Genomic DNA, 23,081 nt, shown 5'->3' on the forward strand with positions numbered 1-23,081 from the left:
CCCTAATGTACAGTACTACCATACTGTATGATTATCCTGGATGCTAAACTCACTGTTAATTTGCATAAGTTCTTTTTTAAATTGTTAGTTGGTTAAGAATATGTACAAGCAATACTTGCTATCCATTCTTCATATAGAAATGGTAATACAGTTGAACCTGTGTGAAATGGTGACTTTTGGTCCAGAAAGTTTTGGCCATTATATAAAGGTAGTTTTTATAGAGAAAAATCTGCATAAGGTGGCCAGCAGCATTTTAGTAGCCATACGCAAGTAGGCAATTACTATTAAGAGTATGCCAACCATAAGACACCATTACAAGTATCAGCAAGGTCAGCTTGTTATGAATGTATTTAATTCTTTTTAGCAATGAAGCCAGAAAGATTATATAGTAATCACTGAAAGGTAAGAAGTGTAATAATTTTGAAATGGTGCCAGATTTTGGCTAAAAAAGCCACTAACTGTTATCAGGCAACGACCACAATATGAGAGTTGAATTATGTATACAGTGTTTACGGGTGGATTCTTAGCTGGCTGATATGCGCATTGGACAGGCGACTGCTTAATACAGACCATAATGCATATATCTGTATGGGAAATATTTGAGACCACCTGAGCATGGCCACTATGCAAAAATGACCACTTGATTCAGATGACTATTAACACAGGTTTTACTGTATCACAAAAACACACAAAAATATTTGATGTAACGATCAAACATTATATTGCATAATTGTAATCTTTGTGTCAAGTGGTATATGTCACAACTGCTCGGGATTTGCTAACATATACACCTGAGCTATGGATGCAGCCATGGTGTACTATTACATACATTTCAATAAACTACAAGAGTTGATTGCACTTTGAGTATTTCAAAAAAGAGAATGAGTTTTATTCTGCACCTATATAATTATATTGTACATATCATAGAGCATTTCTGATAACTCACAGTCATTATCCACAATTGTTACGCTGAGACGACACATTGGTACTGCCATAACTCTACTAGGCAGTAAGGATACATCAATTATGAGAGTAAGTGTTTCACTATGTTCAAATATATTATCATCATTTATTGAAACATTGAATGAAACTCTTGTAACCCCAGCAGGAAACGTGGCTGTGTATGGTCCAGAATCATAATCTATACCACCTCCTACAACACAATGGTAACAACATGTTAGTGACCGGATTTGCAAGAACCTTACATGTTTTCACATTTTAAAATGCACTTCTAGATTATTATATTTGTATTTCCTTTATCTAGATAGCCAAAAAATGGTTGAATAAAGTTTCAGCCATAGAAGCCCAAAAGTTACAATGCTGTACAGTAAATAAAAACTATAGGCATTAACAAAATGATCATAACTTATGTATCAGGTAATACACAGAGATCTAACTCAGGGCCGTAGCCAGACTTTTGTCTGGGTAGGTTCTTTTAGAAAAAAAAGTGGACCTTTTTATATGACATGATTCAGATTATATTATGGCGTGCACACCCAGCATGTGAGGCATGCTGAAACTAGGGGGGTCTGGGGGCATGCCCCCTAGGAAATTTTTTGAAAATAAATGCTAAAAGGTTGAATTTAGTGGCATTTCAGGCAATAAAAATAACAGTTTTTAGGCAAGTTGAAGACCAGCTGTATGGATGATATCTGGAAAAATATCTGTACTGCTACAGACTAACTGTAATTATACCATCTGCACATGCATGTGTCTAATATAATATAATGGAATGTTACAGTGATAACAATGGGAAAGATTGAGCACTCTCCCATGATCAACAGGGGCAGTGGAGCAGAACAAAGGGTGTCTTAAACAATGAAATTTACACATTGCATGGAGTTGAAGCATGGATGCTATTCGTGGGCTCTGCATGGAGGGGCTTGTCCACCATAATCTTATATTTTACTGAAAGCTCAGTTTAGACAATCTACATGTAAATTAAGTAGCTTTTAAAAGAAAATGTAATTGTGACTGTTCTATTAGAGTATCTCGATCTTGTATTGCATTTAATACAAACACTGAGTTAGTTACTCGGAGCACTTAATTTAGCTTCTTATTAGTGGTATCTAGTAAACTGTAACTAATGGACTTTTGCTACTGAAAATTTGGACTTGTATACTAAAATTGTGGACCTTTTTGCTAAAATAGTGGACCTTTTTACTGAAATTGTGGACCTTTTTTCCAAGAGGGCGGTTCTTCAGAACCCCCCGAACCCCCCTGGCTATGGGCCTGTAACTTAAACCACAACATTTTCCATACACTGGTTAATTCACATTGCTGGGTAAGAGAAAACAATAATGGTGAACTGCACTAACACTTGACATACATACTTTGCATCTCCTTAAAAGCACTGACAACATTTTCAAACTGCTCTAGACACAATGACATTAAGATTTTGCCGTTAACACCTTTCTTTGTTGGAAACAGGTGCTCAAAGAATTTATGGAAGTTTTAAATAATTCACACATATTGAAGTTTTACTCTGTATAAAGGCCATACCAAATTATTCATATGCTTTCATGAACTATTTTCTTTCTACTAGTGACCCTGCAGGTCAAAACATAAAATATAAAGTATTTCAGCTAAACTTGACTGTTTAATTAGAGTATATGACTGCTCTATTAGAGTATCTCTATCTTTACAGGTGCAGGCACTAAAGCCTTTCTAAAATATAGTGAATGAATTCCATTTCCTTCCCTTTGCTTTTAGGCCTATAACTGCTTGCACAAACTTTTAATAAGAGATCTTAAGATTTTCATTCACACTTTTTTTTAATGGCCTTAATGCATTCTACTGTTAAGTTAAGCTTGCTCAAACATGTGGGATTCTTAACAGATCTGGTCACAAATACTTAGTTACTCACCAGCAGCCGTGCCATCAACAGTGTTCACTCTCACAGCAAAATCAAATGATAGTGGGTTAGTGATATTCAGTACAACTGTTGCTAAACTGGTTTCTTCAGGATGACTCTGCACTGACTGCTCAAAGCAAATGAAGACAACTGTAGTAAGGAAAATAGTAAACTCAATAGCACCTTCAGGAGATTGTGCTTAAAAACTTTACAGTCATATCTAAAAAAAGATAATTGTGCTGCTTAACGCGCTGAAACAATTTACTGCTTTTTAGATGGTAATAGTTGGATTGATAGGAACTGATATGTAGGTCTATTGTGCCTTACAGTTTCTGTCCATCAAATAAAATAATAATTGCTTATTTAGCTAAATTTTTTGAAAACATTGCAAAATGGAAGACTTGGTTGTTCTGATCAGTAGGGTATTCAAATCAAAGACTACGTACTTCACAGACAATCTGACAAAGCAGGTATTACTAACTACTGTAAAGGTTATTGTTATAAAAATTTTACATTTAAAGGGACAGCATCATTTACACCATGAAGTCATTTAAGTTTATGATGCAATATTAACATGTTATTCCAGTAAACAATAAAGCGCATACATTATGCAATAAACATAGTAGAGAATTGAGTGCATGAATCTGTCTTACTGGAAATATCAGTAATGTTGCCAACTGCTCTAGTAACACCTGCTGGAACTACATCTCCACTTAATGCTGGTGGTATGGTGACATCAAGATCAAACGTTTCTGATCCTTCTGCAATATCATCCATAGTCACTGGTACATCAACTGTAGTACTAGTAGTCCCGGCAGTGAAAGTGGCAGTGATAGGAGTAGAAGTGTAGTCCACTCCATTACCTGATCAGTCAACACTAACTAACTAGTCAGTCTAGGACACACGTCTCTTACCCTCAGCAGATAATGGTGATTGGTCAGATGGTATCACAATCACACTAATGTCACTGTCTGATGTACCTCCTCTCAACAGTAAAGTTACAGGAACAATACCAGATGACTCAGAGCCAATGAAATCATTTTGAGAAAATTGCACCATTAACACTGCACAGTGATAAAGCAGTAAACATGAAGATATCATACAGTACTATAGTAGGGACAGCAATGGTTTGTAATTTCCTGCTGAAAAGCTCCACCAAAAACCAACCTTACAAACTAAACAAAACTATTTGATGTAAGCTTTTGCAATGTTTATTTAGAAGCACAAAATATATAAATTTTATGTCAAAACCAAAAATTTTGTCTGACAGTCTTAGGCTAGAGCCTAAATGATGCATTGTACAGCCATCATTTTACACCACATTGTCTAACTCACATTTGGAATGTGCTTTTTGGGGTTCCGATGAGTGTCTGCCTATCTTTCTTTTTTTAATTATGCTGCTCGTCATCTTTGTGCAACAAACCCATAACTTTATTGAGTGAGTAAAAGTATCAGTAGTCAGTCAGTCGGTCAGTCAGTCAGTCAGTCAGTCAGTCAGTCAGTCAGTCAGTCAGTCAGTCAGTCAGTCAGTCAGTCAGTCAGTCAGTCAGTCAGTCAGTCAGTCAGTCAGTCAGTCAGTCAGTCAGTCAGTCAGTCAGTCAGTCAGTCAGTCAGTCAGTCAGTCAGTCAGTCAGTCAGTCAGTCAGTCAGTCAGTCAGTCAGTCAGTCAATCAGTCAGTCTGTCTGTCTGTCAGTCAGTCAGAAAATCCAAATTCTGTAGCAACTTGCTAGGGATGTTTTGGGCTGTTTCATGCAGTAAACCAATATGCCCATATCCACTAAAACTTTTCCATAATAGTAATTAACTAATGTTACTACGATGGCTTTTTGTGGCAGCATTTTGAAGGGCACTCTTGATTTTTGAGAGGATACCTACTATACAGTATAATACTGTATGTATTTAAATGACATAGAATTAGCCTATAAATGATTTGAGCAAAAGCTTCTATAAATGAAAGGTAGCAACACTGCAATACATCACCAGTGGTTTAGATAAACTGAAATGAGACATTATAGTAGTAACAGTACACTATGTCCATTACATTATGTCCATTATGTGACTTTATGTATCATTCAAGTTGTTAATATTATGTATCCCAACAGTGGAAGGTACAAATTGCTATACAAGTGTTTCATTTATTCTGGTAGTTATATAAATAATTACTAATGGAAAATAGCCTTTTTCTAATATATGCATAAATGCAGCATCAGAATAACTAAAAGACAGCAATGGTGGTAAAGTATCAATGTAATATTTGGTGACCTGAGTATGTAAGAGAGGGACAAAGTGAAGGCTGCTAAATCACATAGACCCTGAACATTGCTGTTGAATTTTCTTTAATTCAATTACAGTTGGTACCTGTGCAGCTGCTACATATAGAAAAAGACCAAAATGTGGCAAAGTCTTGTATAAAGCCTATGTTGCATCACTTGTTTGCAGCTCAAAATACATAAATCACTGATGTCATAAACTACACTGTTCTGTATGGTTTTAGAGTGATCTCTTTAACATATGGGACTTCAAGATCTCATTTTCAGCTACCTTACACATACAAACTTTCAAGAGATGTAATTTCTACAGATTTCACAGTTGCATACAGCTATTTTCAAAAATTTCATCCTCTAAAATTAATGTCTATCAGAATTGGCTTTATGCTATACTAGTACATTTAAAAATTATTAATTTAAAAATGAAGTTAGGATCCAAGAAATAAAAGGTAGTAAAACAAGAGATGAATGATGGTAATACAGCATAGCTCTGTGAAAAAATCCCTACATTGGCATGTTATAACAATTGCATTTTGTTCAATGCCAAAGGTGGGGATTTTCCCACAGAGCTACATATGTTATAATACCATCATTCATCTCTTGTTTCACTACTTTTTATCACTTAGATCCCTACTTTATTTTTTAGTTTTTGTTGTAGCTATACAACTATGATATAAACATGTGACTGTTTTATTAGAATATTGAATATTGAATATGGCTGTTGTATTAAGGTGACTGCTTTATTAGAGTATCTCGAGTGGACCTCATCCAACTGGACTACGTGCAACATTTAAGGAGTGTGGTCATGACATGCCTTGTTTTTCACCATGCTACCAACAAAAAGCGTGTATTCTCAATTGCTATTATAGGTACGACCATAGATAATTAACAATTCTCATTAATTATCTATGGTACAGCTGGCTAGATCATTAAGAGACACGTCCCTTGATCATTATTGGTCCAGCTGTACTAGATCATAATAGGGCACGTCGCTTGATCATTATTGGTCCAGCTAGTTTGTTATCGTGCAGGTACAGTGTCTACCAACTGTCTACCGGTAATATATCGGTGTGAGCACTTTATAAATAAATTTGTGGCATCTAAGTGTTGATATGGAAATTAATGCCTCAATATGATTTCCTAGCATGAAAAAGAAGAAATTGAAGATTAAAGGAAACACAAGGCACAGAGGGCAAGCACTCATCGGAAACCCAAAAGGCACATGCCACTGGTGAGTTTGTTATTGTGGCAAAAACTGGTGGTCATACAATGTGTCGTTTAGCTTCTAGCCTTGGAACCATGGTCAGGCTGGCAAGCTGGCAGGCAGACGAAAAATTGGATGTGGGAAATTTCAATATTAGGGCATATATATTATGTAGGTTTAAAGCTATATTGACTTTAGATACACTGAGACTGTTCCTTAAACGTACTTTTTGCCCCTTAAAGTGCTTCTAGGGTGGTAAAGTAAACCACTGAAATTTTGCTAACCAGTTTTTAGCCTTTGGAGTCCAGGACAGTATATGACTGGTCTCAAAATAAGTTTGCAGTATATTATTTGGATTTTATTGTTTGTAGGCTTTATTCTATCCTTTACTACTATTGTTTCTTTCAACCCCATAACTTTAAATTTAGAGTATTCTGAGGAATGAAAAGGTGCTCTAAGAAGCCACATAAGTGAACATAAAATCATGAGGAAACATGGTATTCAATTTTGAAATCAAAATAAAGAAAGCACTCAAATTAAGTCCAATTAATCAGAACATATCCAGCCCCTCTGTATACTTTATATTATCATTCAAAGAAATAGACACAAGACTGAATATGTGAACATTACTGCAATTTTGCTGTATTTCATAAGATATTTTACCATAGCCAAGTGGTGAAAACAATGAGAGGAGCACTGATACAAACACCCTAGTTGCACTATGACTTAAAGTCTCTTATGCTACTAGGCTGCCATCATTAATTTATTCTTTGTTTCCCATCACTGCCCACATCAATTCTTAGGTAGCTGCACTTTTAATTATTTGTTTTTAGATCATATAAATGTACCATTTGTGACTGGGTCTGGTATCCCATGACAGCAGATTTAATTTTCACCAAGAACACAAAGATACATGAATTGACTAACAATCAAAATCATCTAGACTTGGGTGGTCTGCTTTTTCCAAGCACAATGGTGATTTTTATGAGCAATCTGGAACCTTAATGGAGTTCTGGTTAGCCTGAGGATGGCTATGTGTAGCTGTACATCTCTATGGTATTGAATAAAGACCTGTGCTGTAGATGTGACCTAATTTTAGAAAACTATCTGCATCCATGCATTGTTTTGTTGGTTCTTTGTTGTCTATAGGAACAGAAGAATGGACTGGCTAAGTTTCAGCTTCATAAGTCAAACAGTGTGGGAAATACAGCATTAGACAGCCAGACAAGCAAATGAATTGATATGTACAGAAACCATCAAGAAAATAATCTACAGGTACTTACATAAGCCATAATAACTTATTGATACAATGGCATACAGAGTTGAACTTGGCTAATTTGTGGTCTCCATGAATTTGTGAATCCACCAAGGTATAGTTTTTCTCAAGATAAGCTTTTCTGTTTGAGAAAGAAAACAAATTCACTGAAGAAAGATCATCAGTAGATTCTTTCATCACTGCAACGTAAACAAATGTCTGTAACTCAGAAACCCTCCCATGTATGGAAATTAACAAGGATTTTTGAACTCCCTGTGAACAAGCAAACATGATGATGCCTTTATCCATTGGAGTGTTAATCCACTAGCCAGTAAGGAAACAAAAACTTGCATTTTTTTTCTAGAGCTTGCATTTTTTTATTTAAATACAAAAGTACAATTGTACAATTGTGCATAGATGGACAGTTTTCCCAAATTTGGTCACAAATGTCTGTACCTTTTAGCCAGTTTTGAGACCTGAATGACCCATAAATTGGCCTAATTTATCCATAAACCTTTCTTTTTACCTTTTAAAAACAGCCTCGTACACTCCTCCGGCCCCCATCACCCACCTCTTTTGTGGAGATTGTCTAATACAGTCAAAATCAAGGTAAAAACTATCTAAAATGGTAGGAAACTTAGCTGTTGGCCTTGTACAGTAGATGCTCTGGAGGGCAAGGAATTGGTGTAAAACATGTGAAAATTTGGTACATCTAGCTTCAACCATTGGTGAGCTACAACACAGCAATACTCAAAACTGGCATTTCTCCAATACTTTTAAATAGGCGATAAGACCAGCTTTCCCACACTGTGTCATATTTTTAATGATAGATGGAGGCCAAATATCAAGGTAAATGTAATACTGTGCACATGAATACAACAATGAAGGGGTTGGATCCTTCCGCATTTGTTTCACAAGGCGTATAGTCCTTGGTTGAGATACTCTAATAGAGCAGTCATATGCTCTAATAAAACATTCAAGTATAACTGAAATCAATGATTTCCTTGTGTTCACACCTGGTTTTCAGTACAGAGGGAAAGGAAACAAATAAAATTTCCTTGGTTACCATATGAGATCAGATGTTTGGGTAACATTATGATTTTGATATAGTGTGTACATAAAATTCTCACCATCATCGTCCACTATAGTAACTATAGCTTGACCAATACTACCACGAGTGACACCACTGGGTAATGTGCTACGCATGATAGTAAGAGTAAAGTCTTCATCAACTTCCAATATATTATCATTATTGATTGGAATATTAAATGGAATACTGGTCACTCCAACAGGAAATGTGACAGTAAATGGTCCAGAATCATAATCAACACCTCCTCCTGTAATATAACTGCTATTAACATTGTGTGATAATTCTATTCTATTTACCAGTAGCGGTATTTGCATTATCTCTAACTTGAACAGTAATATCAGTTGATGATGGGTTACTGAGAACTAGTACAGATTGTGCTGGTCCATCATCTTCATTAATACTGTAAGTTGACTGGCTAAAGGTGACAGTGATATCTAAACAAATAAAATTTGCCAAATATAAATCCACTAAACAACATGGTAATGTGCATGTCGTGTGATCAAGAAAGCCAACTTGTTGTAACAATGTACTGTTAACATTTAGAAAATGGTATACTGTACATAACATTCTTCGATCTTTGTGAGATAATGGGGGTATATAGTTCTATGGTCGCTTTGCAATGTGAGAAATTTTGCAACACAAGTGAACACTTGTGCCAGGGTAGAACTCACACCAAATTTGAGAACAGTTTCCCTAATTGCAAGTAGTGTTGTGTGATATAAAATATGAAAAAGTTAAGAAATCAAATGTGGCTGCAATGATGCTAATACCAATCATTTTTAGTGAGCACGCCTTAACATTAAAAATGGATTAGCATCATTGCAGCCATTTCTTGTCCACCATCTTTAATTTCTTAAACTTTTTCACAGTTTGGCTGTTTTGGTATAGATATCATTTCTTTTTGTAATTGCAAATAGTGTTGTGTGATATAAAATATTTGTATATCATATATCGCCTATCACGATTATTGGATACATTTTTTATCACAATACGATAAAGTATCACGATATATAAATCAGCATAAAGTCATGGCAATAAATTACAAATATAACACTTATACATATAAAAAAGGAACCAATACCATACAATATAGCACCACCTAACCTACTATTAAAAAAATAAGTCTTGCAGTACTGTCTTATTTTCTAGTAAACTTTGTGTAAAAGTACCACAGCATTATGTGTCAGGATAATATCACAATATTACAAAAATCTATTGTTAATCACAATATAAAAATTTACCATGATAGACAATATTATCAATATCACTAATTGCAAGATTCCAAAGCCTTGGCCTTGATGCTTCCTTTTAACTTTTTTTCCCCTTTACCACAGGAATCATTGTTTCTGTTATGCATTTACAAAGAAATCAAGATGAATTTTGAAGGCGTGTATATCCCAATGATAGGTTCTACTCAAATTACAAATGGCAGGTGCACTACCCTGAGGAAGTCAGAAATGTTTAATTATTGTTCAAGCACTATCAAGCTACAGATGCATTTTCTTGGCTCCATAAACAAGTATAACGCCCACCCTCAACCGGTTGTACTTGACTGGACAACACACTTGATATAAACTTTTAAAAATATTTTTGTAGTACCCTAATAGAGCACACATTTTTTTCTGAGCACTTTAATACAACACATATAGAATGTTCTAGAATTTCCACTGTTAGATCTATGAGTTATCATTCTTGTGTACTAACCAGAACTTTCATTTATATAAGGTAGAAATTAAGTGAGGTGAGCATCTGACAGCAGTGGCAGAGTGGTAAAGGGATAGGGTATAGGTGTGAAGATCCCTGGTTAGAAACCTGGAGAAATTTTGTTTTCTGACATTTTTATACACATTTTTGCTTCACAGTAACTGTTCTATTAGAGTATCTCAATCACACTCTTTTTATGTGTTTGGTTTTGCTTTATGTATCTCCTTAGCTAATACTCTTGGTACTTTCAAACCACAAAACGTTTGCACTATGATAGTAACTTCATATACAGACCAATTGTCAAGTTATTCCATCAAGTTGATTACCCTGCAGGCATGACAACAAATCACTTTTGCAATTTTCAAAATCATGCATAATTCCATTGTCCTACTTTGATTTGTATAAAAATTGGACTTTAAATGTGCTGCATTATGCTCTTACTGTCTGCCAAATTTAAAGTCAATCGACTAACGAGTTATAGCAAGTGGAGTGAAAAGAAAAAAATGAAGAAAAATACAAAGAAAAGAAGATGAACTTTGAAGGTGCATATCTCAATGATGGCTGACGGATTTCAAGAATAGGAGATTCCCTACTCCAAGGGAGTTTCCACAGCAAAACTGGTTATTTTTTGTTCAGGCACCATTGAGCTACAAACACATGAAACCAGCATTTTCTTGGTTTCTGAAAAAACACACTTGTCTGCTACACATCCGCACTAGCTGTACTTGGCCGCATGACACACTATCGTGTGTCCTGATTTGTAATCTCAGTCAATGTTGTAAAAGGTTTAATGTTTTCTAGTCTGCACTGGCTCGGATGATCGGTTGTACTGGCAGGGTGATTGTTTGCCCACCGTAGGATACAGTATTAGTCTGCAATAAGCATGACTGCCCCACCCCATTCCCAGGTGAGTTATATGTATATATAGTTAATTGTCTGGGACCAGGTAAGTATATTCAAGTAGTAAAAAATTGAGTTTGAATAGGGATCATAAAAATAAAAAGTAGTGAAACAAGGAAAGTCAACTAGTTACGCCTGTAGATATACTGGTAGACATTTAATCCCAACTTCAGTCTATACCTATGACTGAATTAGGGATTAAATTCGACAAGAACACATGTTTTAAGGTGTAGCTAAACAACTTTCCTTGTTTCACTATTTTATTTTCTATGAGTCAGACTTTGATTACCTCTTTTTCCTTGTATTTGTATATTTACGTATAAATGATGAACCCACACATACTACATCAAAAGAAAGAAGAGTACCAGACTTAAAGTTTTTGTCTGAGCATATGCTATGTACTGAAAAGTAAAGTAATTATTATGCTTTGTTTTCAGCTATGTTCAGCCATCACGAAAGACAAAAACAGTATGAGAAGCACCTCTGCATCAATCTAGTCACTACAGAATACAATTCCCATTACAAATTCAGGAAAGCTATGGTACTGCCCAAGCACAACGTCGCACTTGTTCGCACAAGCAACTTTGCTTGAGATTTCAAAAATCACTAATTTAGGGGCATGGCAACTGTTTTACTTGTGATTTTCATGAATGAAACAGCTGCCATGTTGTCTTGTGAGTGAAACAGTTGCCACGCCCCTTAATTAGGGATTTTTAAAATCTTGGGCGAAGTTGCATGGGTGAGCAAGTGCGACATTGCGCTTGGGAACTACCGTATCACACACTATGACACTTTGTGCTAACAGCAAAAAGAAATGGTCATGGGAGACACAAATGAGGACAACGATAAGTTCATGATGCATGCATTGTACATACTGCTGTATGGCAAAAGGCACCTAAAGTGACATCTAAGAATAAAAAATTCAAGCCCATAAGCATTATTGAGTTATGAGACATCAGACAGTTAGTCAGTTAATCAGCAAAAATTCCACTGAATATATATAATGTTGCTTACCATCATCATTTCCAATTATCACTGCAGCTTCATGAGGGTCAACAACAGTAACACGATCAGGTAGTGAAGAATGGATAATAGTGACATTAAATGTTTCAGCATTTTCCAATGTATTATCATCATTTATTGGAACACTAAATGGTGCAATAGTTTGTCCAGCAGTAAATGTGACAGTGTATGGTCCAGAATCATAATCAACACCTCCTCCTGTGGGCACATTATGATTACAACTCACTGAAGAAATTAAACTCACCAAAAGCTGTAATGTTTTCATTTAACACCTGTACAGTAATATCAGTTGATGATGGGTTACTGAGAACTAGTACAGGTTGTGCTGATCCATTATCTTCATTAATACTGTATGTTGACTGGTTGAAGGATACGGTAATAGCTGAAAGCAGAAAATACTGCAATAAACAAATAGTTTGTGTTGTCTACAGTACTGCCCAAGCGCAACATCGTACTCGCTTACACATGCAATTTTGTTCAAGATTTAAAAATCACTAATTAAGGGGTGTAGCAACTGTTTCACTTGAGATTCTCATTAGTGAAACAGCAGCCACGATGTCTTGTGAGCGGAACAGTTGCCACACCCCTTAATAAGCATTTTTAAAAATCTTGAGCAAATTGTGCATGTGAGCAAGTGCGACATTGCACTTAGGCAGTACTGTAGATGCATTATACAACAATTGCATTTAAACTCAATGATGATTACTGTTAAAGAACACAGCTACAATCCCTGGCATATGAGCACATATGTGACCGGATCTGTGAAAAAGGGACATAATTGCACAGGCCTAAATTACAGTATAAAGCATTGAATACATTGGGTTAAATGCTTGTGTATCATTGAAAAAAATCCGTAAATTTTTTAACCCCTCTTTTTTAGTGAAGGAAGGGACTAACAATAAAAACCTGGATATAATCTTATTCACGTGCTCAAGAGGAGTTGGAAAATCTTTGTTTCATCCGTTGCAGTAGACCCAAGGATACGTATGTTATGAGCGTTTGTTTACGTCATGTCAAAGCAATTGTACATGATCAATTTTCTTCATGAATTTTGCCTTTGTATGCAGTAAAAAATGGCAAGTAAATGAAAAACCCAGTAATTGATTTCCCTGTTCATGGCGAACACGATGGTGAAAATTTTAGCTCCATACCTCAATCCGTTGGAAAGTTACAATGGTTTTTGTAAGCACCTGTAATTTATTTTTGCTATGCTTGCTGTACAAATCGATTTTTCTGCTGTTGCTATTTTGTAGGGCTGTAACTCCCAAAGTTATTGGCAAATGAAGCTGAAACTATGACAGTGGGTACACTTGGCTAAGTAGATTATAAATAGTTAATACACAGGAATTCTATAAAAATGCGGTTATGTCCTGTCCTGTCCTGTTTTTGCAGATCTGGTCACATATGTTTAATGCATATATACAGTATGTATGTGTGTGTGCATGTGCGTGTGTGCGTGCGCACAAGTGTATTGCATATATGTATGTATTCATGCATATACATGTGTATGCATGCATGTAATCAACCCAGTCACTACACAAATTGTAATTAAACACACACCCACACACCTGACTATCAATTACTGGGAAGTGAATGGTTATTCCACTTTGTTTTCTACCCATTATATGGTGTTACAATTAAAGAACAGTATGAGAAGTGCCTCTACAATCAATCCACTCACTATGGAAATTACAATCAATTCTCATAACAGCCAGCTTGCACTGAAGCCACTGCATGTTGCTGCAAATCAATACTGTACTTTTGAGGCAGTGGAGAAACAAATAGGACACAAAGGAGGAAAAAAGTATAAGTTCTGTGAACAGAAACGAAGATTGTTTTGTGGTAGCCACGATGATATCGTTGGGCACGTTTGTTCCGTGACCAAGTAGCTGCTACAGTTTTAAAATGGCATGTCTTGAGCCAAAAAGGCATGTCTTGAGCTACTACCAGGGAGCGTGTCACTATTTCATATCAGTTTCACTGTACTAGCTTAAGAATACAGCTAGACCAATAGTAACGGGGTGTGTCATCGTGATTGAGTAAATAGATTGTTAAGAGGTGTAGTCTTGGTGCTTGATCATTATTAATCAACCAAGATTGCATTAATAGGTGTGGTCTTGAAAACTATTTTGAAGTTACAAGTATCTACCTAGTGTAAGTAATTAAATAAGTTTGTGGCATCTTATGCTGCTCAAAGAAAATGTTGACAGGGAAAATCAATGTCTTAATAAAGGACAAAGACCAAAAGATAAAATGTGCAGAGAGCACACACTCATTGTAACCCCAAATAGCACATGCCGCTGATGAGTTTGTTATTGTGGCATAAAATGGTGGCCATGCACTGCTTCATTTGGCCTCCATCCTTGCAAATGTTGTCAGGCAGGCAGACAGAGGCAAGCTTGTAGCCGAAAATGAAATTTTAGTGTTTTTTCAAGAATTTTGTATCCAGCTGTCTACAAGCATTTTCTTATTTTTAATGCTGTATTATTCCATAAAGGTGATTTTTGCTCTGTAAGATGTCTCTACAATGATTTTTAAAGGTGGAATTTTAGGTGGCATGCTTCACGTTTGGGCGGAACCCTATTATTTAACAATAGAATGACTCACTATCATCATCCACTATAGTAACTGTAGATTGACCAGTACTAAGACGTGTAACGCGATTGGGTAATGTGCCACTTCTAATAGTGAGAGTAAAGTCTTCATCATTTTCCATTATGTCATCATCATTTACTGGAACGTTAAATGAAACCATAGTCATACCAGCAGTGAATGTAACAGTATAGGGTCCAGAATCATAATCAACACCTCCTCCTGTAATATTATTACTGCTATTAACATTTTGTGACAATGTTACTTTACTCACTAGTGGCAGTGTTCTGAGTATCTCTAACTTGTACAGTAATATCAGTTGATGATGGATTACTGAGAACTAGTGCAGGTTGTGCTGGCCCAGTCTCTTCATTAAAACTGTACATTGCTTTGCTGAATCTGACAGTTATGTCTGAAAATAAATGACATATACATAAAAACATTTTAGGCACATATTACACAGAAAAGACCCACTTTTTAAATAACAAGGTAAGGAAAGTTAGAAGCTTATTTAAGTAGGATTATGGACATAAGAAGTATAGTAAGAAAGAAAGTTCCGTGCGCATGTAATCTCTACTTCAGTCATACATATAGCTTGCTGATTGGTGAAATATTCATATTAGAAATATCACAGAATTGTCTGAAATCCAATTGTATGTACACTCTTTAAAATGGGACTATAAACAAGTGTCCTAGGTGTCCACTTTCAGGGTGTCCACTGTGAGGAATTTCATTTCACCTACACAGCCATGTACACAACTGTAGTGGGCCTATGCAAGTACACTACATTGGCATTTGCAAGGTATGTACAAAGCTCACCTGTCTAATGATGACTGTTTTAGGATATGCTGCAGAGTATACATGGCTTAATTAGAGGTATAAATTAACCCTTAAACCCGCACGTAATTTTAAGGAATATGTGATTACACAAAACCATTTAAAATGGCCTGTCTAGCCAGACTAGTCTAACTATTAGCCTAAAGTTATACACCAACGGAAAGTTTATTCATTGGGCTACATGAGGAAGTCTAAATAACCACTGTAACAACAGAGGCTTACTTGTTAGTAGAGCAATGGAAAACGGTGGCTTGATTTTCCATTATTTCTCAATACTCGTGATGGCAGCCATATTAACAATTAATTAAATCACGTGAGCTATATGGCATGACTCACCATTGAATAGGGGTTCGCCTCATGTAGGCACCGGCCGATTATGCCGGCATAATTTAAAGCATAATAGGTGACCAAAAGCATCAAGCATAATGCCAGCATAATAGGGACAATGTTTGAAAAATTAATTAAATGCGCAATACGCGTGCCTGAAAGAAAGCAAATATTCACTGCCAATGGTATTATTAGTGCATTTTATAATCGAAAACACGTATTAAACCGTTTCTTTGTTGGTTATTCACACTTTGCAGAAATAAGATTGAGATACTCTAATAGAGCAGTCAGGAAAGGCTGATATACTCTAATAAAACAGTCACTTCTAGAGCATAATCTTGATTTTGAAAGCATAATTTTGAGCATAATAGGCTTAATTTTTGAGCAATGCTCAAAAGCATAATAGGTAAAATTTCGGGCATAATAGGCCGGTGCCTAGCCTCATGTTTATTTACACGAATCCAATGAAGTAGAAAGAAGATATTAACCATTTTCTAAAGGTATGTTAGGGGTTCGCATACTTATTTTTTGTAACGATAGTTTTGGAGAACGTTTTGGCCCCATACTTTCATGCTAGGGTAAATCCCTAGATATCATTTTATTCTTGTTTAATTATGAATAAAATGGTGTTGATTACATAGCCATAGGAAGGACGGTTCACAAGTGAAAGTGCTTTGTTTACAGCCATGCGTCAAAGCTGATTTATCGGTGCGTGGTTAATGTTCAGCTAAAGAAAAGTAAATTAACTGCAGTACAAGGGTGGATTTTCAATACAGGTGGTCACTAACACAGGCTGTACTGTACTAACATGTAAGAAAAACTTGGCATGGCTTTACTGGAAGTTGCATTTGATGGTGAGCAATTACATACAACAATAATAGACTACACACTCCATGTATACCACAATTAAATTCACTTGTGTAATGCCCATAAATAGCCATTGCATAATTCAAACCATTGGTAGAGTTACATACTGGTGCATACTATGCAGATTTTAGCTGAAAGCCACAATTTTAATAATGACATGCTTAGCATAATTAATAACACTGACATCACGCTAAATACCTGTGTTTTCATAGTGACCAGATTAATTGTAGAGATACTTCTTGTACTGTTCTTCATTTGTAACACTGTGTAATGGACATAATGGCCACTTCACTTTTCAGTAATTGAGTGCTGGGCACATGTCATGCCTGGTGCACCATTCTTCCTTTTGGTATGGTATACACATTTTCATTAGTCACAATTACATTATAAAAAATAAATAAACATATAGAAGAAAAAATTAGGAAGTTTTTAAATTGGAGTAGGGATCAAAGAAAAAGTAGTTAAAAAAGGGAATAGCTGAAAGGTAGTGAAACAAAAGAGGTTGTCTGTGCCTGCAGATACATTAATGGACAAGGTAGCTACACTATGACTGACTTAAGTCCCTTATGCCACAAGGCCAGCATTACTTAACGCCTTGTTTCCCATTAGCCCACATCAATTTTTGGGTAGCTGTACTAATTTTAATTATTCATTTTAGATCATGTGAATGGGCGATTTACTGATAGACGGAGGCCAAGTATCAGAGTAAATATATTACTGTGCACATAAATATAATCTAATCCAAAACAGCCAAGCTGTAAAAAAAGAGTGCGGCCCTCAGAAAGGCTGTGGTGAAAAAAGGTGTGAAATCCAAGGTGGCGGCCAAGAAATGGCTGTGATGGTAGTTTGATGGTAAAATTTTAATAACAACAATTCAGGTGAATTTTGTGCCAAGACCAAGTGGCACCAAATTCACCTGAATTGTTGTTATTAAAATTTTTACCATTAACCTACCATCACAGCCATTTCTTGGCCGCCACCTTGGATTTCACATCTTTTTTTCATCATAGCCTTTCTGAGGGCTGCACTCTTTTTTACAGCTTGGCTGTTTTGGATTAGATTTCACTTCTTTATGTATTTGTATACCCCAAAGCCGGCCTATGGCCGGCTTTAGGGCTTTTTAACCTATCATTTTTTTCTTTACTACAGGAAGAAGAAAAGATGAAGCAGGGTGATTTCTTTGTAGCTGACCTCTCTACAAGGTGATCATTCTAGCTGATCTCTCTACCGGCTGACTTTTTGTAGCTGAACTCTCTACAGGGTGATTTGTTTGTAGCTGAACTCTCTACAAGGTAACTTCTTCTAGCTGATCTTTCTACAGGGTGATTTGTTTGTAGCAGAATTCTCTACAGGGCAATTTGTTTGCAGCTGAACTCTATATGGTAGTCTCTTTGTAGCTGAACTCTCTACAGTGTAACTTCTTCTAGCTGAATTCTCTATGGGTGACTTGTTTCTAACTGATCTCTCTACAGGGTGACTTGTTTCTAGCTGAACTCTCTACAGGGTGATTTGTTTGTAGCTGAACTCTCTACAAGGTAACTTCTTCTAGCTGATCTTTCTTCAGGGTGATTTGTTTGTAGCTGGATTCTCTACAGGGCGATTTGTTTGCAGCTAAACTCTTTACATGGTAGTTTCTTTGTAGCTGAATTCTCTACAATGTAACTTCTTCTAGCTAAACTCTCTACAGGGTGACTTGTTTCTAGCTGATCTCTGTATAGAGTGACTTGTTTCTAGCTGATCTCTGTATAGGGTGACTTGTTTCTAGCTGAATTCTCTACAGGTGATTTGTTTGCAGCTGAACTCTCTTACATGGTGGTTTCTTTGTAGCTGAATTCTCTACAAGGTGACTTCTTCTAGCTGATCCCTCTACAGGATGACTTGTTTCTAACTGAACTCTCTACAGTGTGATCTGTTTATAGCGGAACTTTCTACTGGGTGATTAGTTTCCAGCTAAACTCTTTGCATGATTGTTTCTTTGTAACTGAACTCTCTACAAGGTAACTTCTTCTAGCTGATCTCTCTACAGGGCAATTTGTTTGTAGCTGAATTCTCTACAGGGTGATTTGTTTGAGCTAAACTCTCTACATGATGGTTGCTTTGTAGCTTAACTCTCTATTAGGTACCTTCTTCTACTGATTTGACTACAGGGTGACTTGTTTGTAGCTGAATTCCCTACAGAATAACTTGCAATGTAATATAACTGAGTAAATTATAATTGCAGCTGAATGCTTTATTAGGGTGACCGTTCTATTAGAGTATCTCGATCTCGCATTTGCTGCTTGTAGTTGCCTTTCGAATCATAACTCAGTGGTTTGTAATCCGATTCGTCTGTACTACTGTAAGGACTTTCTATGATGATTATTCCAGCTACACACTGGTTTTTAGCTTGTTACTCTAAGCTGTTTGCCTGGTAGACATGAAAACTAATAGTTTTTTTTATTCATAAAAATCGATAGCGTAATTTTGACACAGGTTGGGTTTTATGTCATATCTCCATGATCTTTATCCCGATTCCTTTCAAACTACAAAAAGGCACTCCTACGATGGTTGCTCCATCTACATATCAATTTTCAACTGATTCCTCCAAGGGGTTTACCCTGTAGGCGTGACAGACCTTTGACCTTATTTTATGTAAATAATCGGTCATAACTCCGTAAATGTTCATCGGATACCTACCAAAGTTGATACGGAGATCCGCCTCAATGAGCCCTTTAAGTGTGCTAAATTTCAGCCCAAGCTGAGCATGTATGCGTGTTTTATGGTGGATTTTGCACAAAGTGTGCGAAATGAAGATGAAGAAAAAAATGAAGAAATCAAAATGAAATTTTGTTTACTCGTATCTCGGTAATGGCCAGAGAGATTTTCTTCAAATTTCGTGTGTAGACTCCCCTGGCTGGCCGACACTACTATAGCAAATTTGGTTTCAATCGGATAAGGGATCACAGAGCTACATAGGTGTGAAAATTGCGTTTTCTTTCTTCCTGTTAATATACTCACGGGTGGTGCGCCGGCTTCTTGGGCCGCACAACACACTACTGTGTGTCTTGATAAAAGAATAATGAAGGGGTTGAATTCTTCTACTTTTGTTTAACAGGGAATATAAATATAACCGTTGCACCATTGAGCAGTCATATACTCTAATAAAACAGTAAAGTATAACTGACTAGTATTAAAATCAATAATCTCCTCCTACCCACCCACATGTGGTTTTCTGCACAAAGCAACAGGAAACAAACAATAGTTTCCTTAGTAGATATTGGGCAATACATATGGTGTTATATAATATTATAGATTTTGATAGACATAGTGTGTATATAAATTTCTCACTATCATCATCCATTATAGTAACTGTAGCTTGACCAATACTACCACGAGTGACACCATTGGGTAATGTGCCATGCACGATAGTAAGAGTAAAGTCTTCATCAACTTCCAATATATTATTATTATTGATTGGAATATCAAATGAAACACTTGTTACTCCAACAGGAAATGTGACAGTAAATGGTCCAGAATCATAATCAACACCTCCTCCTGTAATATGACTACTATTAACACCGTGTGATAATTCTATTCTACTTACCAGTAGCAGTATTTGCATTATCTCTAACTTGTACAGTAATATCAGTTGATGATGGGTTACTGAGAACTAGTACAGATTGTGCTGGTCCATCATCTTCATTAATACTGTAAGTTGACTGGCTAAAGGTGACAGTGATATCTAAACAAATAAAGGTTACTAAATAGGGTAATTATATAAATACATTAAATAACATGGTAATGTGTCATGTGGCCAAGGAAGTCAGCTTGTTGCAACAGTGTGTTATTAACATTTAGAAAATATTACTCAAGCAAAAACAGTCAAGCTGTATAAAAGGGTGTGGCCTTCAAAAATCCCAGGTGAAAAAAGTTGTAAGTCAAAGGTGGTGAATGATGTTGGCGATAACAAATTTTATTTGTACATTAATAAATTTATTGTCATCAACATCATTGAAGCCATTTCATGGCTGCCACCTTTGATTTCACAAATTTTTTCACCCAAGCGTTTTGAAGGCCGCACCTTTTTATACAGTTTAACTGTTTTTGTGTGAATTTCACTTTTTGTAATTTAATATATACCCAAAGCCAACCATACACTGGCTTTGAGGTTTGTTTTTACACAAATCATTGTTTTTACAGGTTTTTGCAATTGAATTTGTTGCCTTTGCGATTGAATTCATATGATTTGTAATTGAATTCGTCAGTTTTGCAATAGAATTCATCCCGATTGCAATTGAATTCATTGGTTTTGCAATTGGATTTGTTGGTTTTGCAGTTGAATTCATCACGTTTGCATTACAATTCGTCATAAACAAAACGGCTCCAAGAAACCAACCATTCATTAAGAGATGAATTATTTATACCATGGAGAGTTACACTTGAGACACTAGAAGGTAATTGGAGCTGGTAGTATGCGAAGTTGATAGCTGTCTGATAAGTTAATTAGCTTGCTCGTGAGTGACCACACCCATCGTGAATGGCATAGTAGAGTTTGGAATGTTGCTGGATAGGTTGTAGAGGAAGAATTATTGCCTTATAAAGAGTTGTTTATTACTGTTGTACTTGAACAAGTTCTTGTAGCAGCTGCTACATCATGTTTTTGTGTTTTCTCCATCTGCCATTCTTGTTACGGATGAATTCAACTGCAAAAGCAATGAATTCTATTGCAAAACTGATGAATTCAATTGCAAGCGGGACGAATTCAGTTGCAAAACCTACCAATTCAGTTGCAAACAGGACGAATTCAAGTCGCCAAATTCAATTGCAAAAACCTGTATCTACAGATGCAATGAAGATGAACTAGTGCTCTACAAATACAGAAAAATACCTACTGATCTGAAACCTAGCGTTTTCTGAAATAATTTTGTGGTGTCTACATAAAAATGTTGATACGGAAAATAAATGTCTCAGTATGGTTTTGATGCTTAAAGAAGAAGACAACTAACCTGATTGAAGATAAAAGATAAGGTGCACAGGGCGTACACTCGTTGGAACCTTAAAAGGCACATCCCACTGGTGAGTTTGTTGTTGTGGCATAAAATGGTGACAATGCGCTGCTTTGTTTGGGCTCTAGGCTTGCAACTGTGGTCAGTGAGTGAGTGAGTGAGTGAGTGAGTGAGTGAGTGAGTGAGTGAGTGAGTGAGTGAGTGAGTGAGTGAGTGAGTGAGTGAGTGAGTGAGTGAGTGAGTGAGTGAGTGAGACAAAATTTCAAGTTTTGGAATTAAAAAAAAATATCTGGTCACCGGTAAGTTTTTTCTTGTTTTTAGTACTGTATTTCATGTTAGATGGATTGATATTATTCCGTAAAGGTGATTTTTTTGGCGTAAGATGTCTCTAGGATGATTTTTAAAGGCAGCATTTCAGGTGGCGCATGTCAAATTTGATGCAATCTCTATTTAAACAGTACTACTGTACTGTTTGATATCATCATTTTAACTATAGCACATTCCCTTGATTCACTTACAGTCATCATTCAGTATGTTCACTGCAGCTCTATGAGGATTACCACGAGTGACACCATCAGGTAGTGAGGATGTGACAATAATGAGAGTAAAATCCTCATTAGTTTCCAGTACATCATCATTAACTACAGCAATGTTAAATGAAGCACTGGTTTGTTTAGCAGTGAATGTGACAGTGTATGGTCCAGAATCATAATCAACACCTCCTGTAATATTCTCACTGTTAACATGTTGTTAAAGGTGATGTTGGTCTACTCACCAGTTGCAGTAATGTTATTACTTCTAACTTGTACAGTAATATTAGTTGATGGTGGGTTACTGAGAACTAGTACAGGTTGTGCTGGTCCAGCATCTTCATCAATACTGTATTTTGACTTGCTGAAAATGATGATAGGAGCTACAGTAACGATAAATATATGCACAATGGGATTACACTGAATTGGTGTGCAAATAATACACTTTGACATTTAAGTATAAGGAAAAATTAGGAATTTTAAATTCAAGTAGGGATCATAGAAAAACAAAGTAGGGAAACAAGGGAGATCACATACACCTACATACAGATATACTAGTGCGCATTTAATCCCTAATTCAGTCTATACCAAGACTGAAGTACGGATTAAATGTCCACTAGTATATCTGTAGGTGTATAGGCAACC

At 36.2% G+C, this 23,081-nt stretch overlaps 1 protein-coding gene across 1 annotated transcript in view; it reads right to left on the minus strand.

The window, feature by feature from the left end:
- The window catches only part of LOC136259674 (uncharacterized), a 144,433-nt gene that overhangs the window by 21,448 nt on the left and 99,904 nt on the right, over nt 1–23,081 (minus strand). Inside the window, exons 26-39 of the mRNA XM_066053176.1 lie at nt 22,682–22,819; nt 22,425–22,628; nt 20,505–20,642; nt 20,249–20,455; nt 15,165–15,302; nt 14,906–15,112; nt 12,543–12,680; nt 12,290–12,496; nt 8,968–9,105; nt 8,712–8,918; nt 3,769–3,918; nt 3,508–3,717; nt 2,867–3,004; nt 947–1,153 (exon numbers count right to left, since the gene is read on the minus strand). Coding sequence (XP_065909248.1) covers nt 947–1,153; nt 2,867–3,004; nt 3,508–3,717; nt 3,769–3,918; nt 8,712–8,918; nt 8,968–9,105; nt 12,290–12,496; nt 12,543–12,680; nt 14,906–15,112; nt 15,165–15,302; nt 20,249–20,455; nt 20,505–20,642; nt 22,425–22,628; nt 22,682–22,819 — 2,427 coding nt within the window. The remainder of the gene's footprint in view (nt 1–946; nt 1,154–2,866; nt 3,005–3,507; nt 3,718–3,768; nt 3,919–8,711; nt 8,919–8,967; nt 9,106–12,289; nt 12,497–12,542; nt 12,681–14,905; nt 15,113–15,164; nt 15,303–20,248; nt 20,456–20,504; nt 20,643–22,424; nt 22,629–22,681; nt 22,820–23,081) is intronic.

The sequence above is a fragment of the Dysidea avara genome, chromosome 7 (assembly GCF_963678975.1).
Source record: "Dysidea avara chromosome 7, odDysAvar1.4, whole genome shotgun sequence".
NCBI lineage: Eukaryota > Metazoa > Porifera > Demospongiae > Dictyoceratida > Dysideidae > Dysidea > Dysidea avara.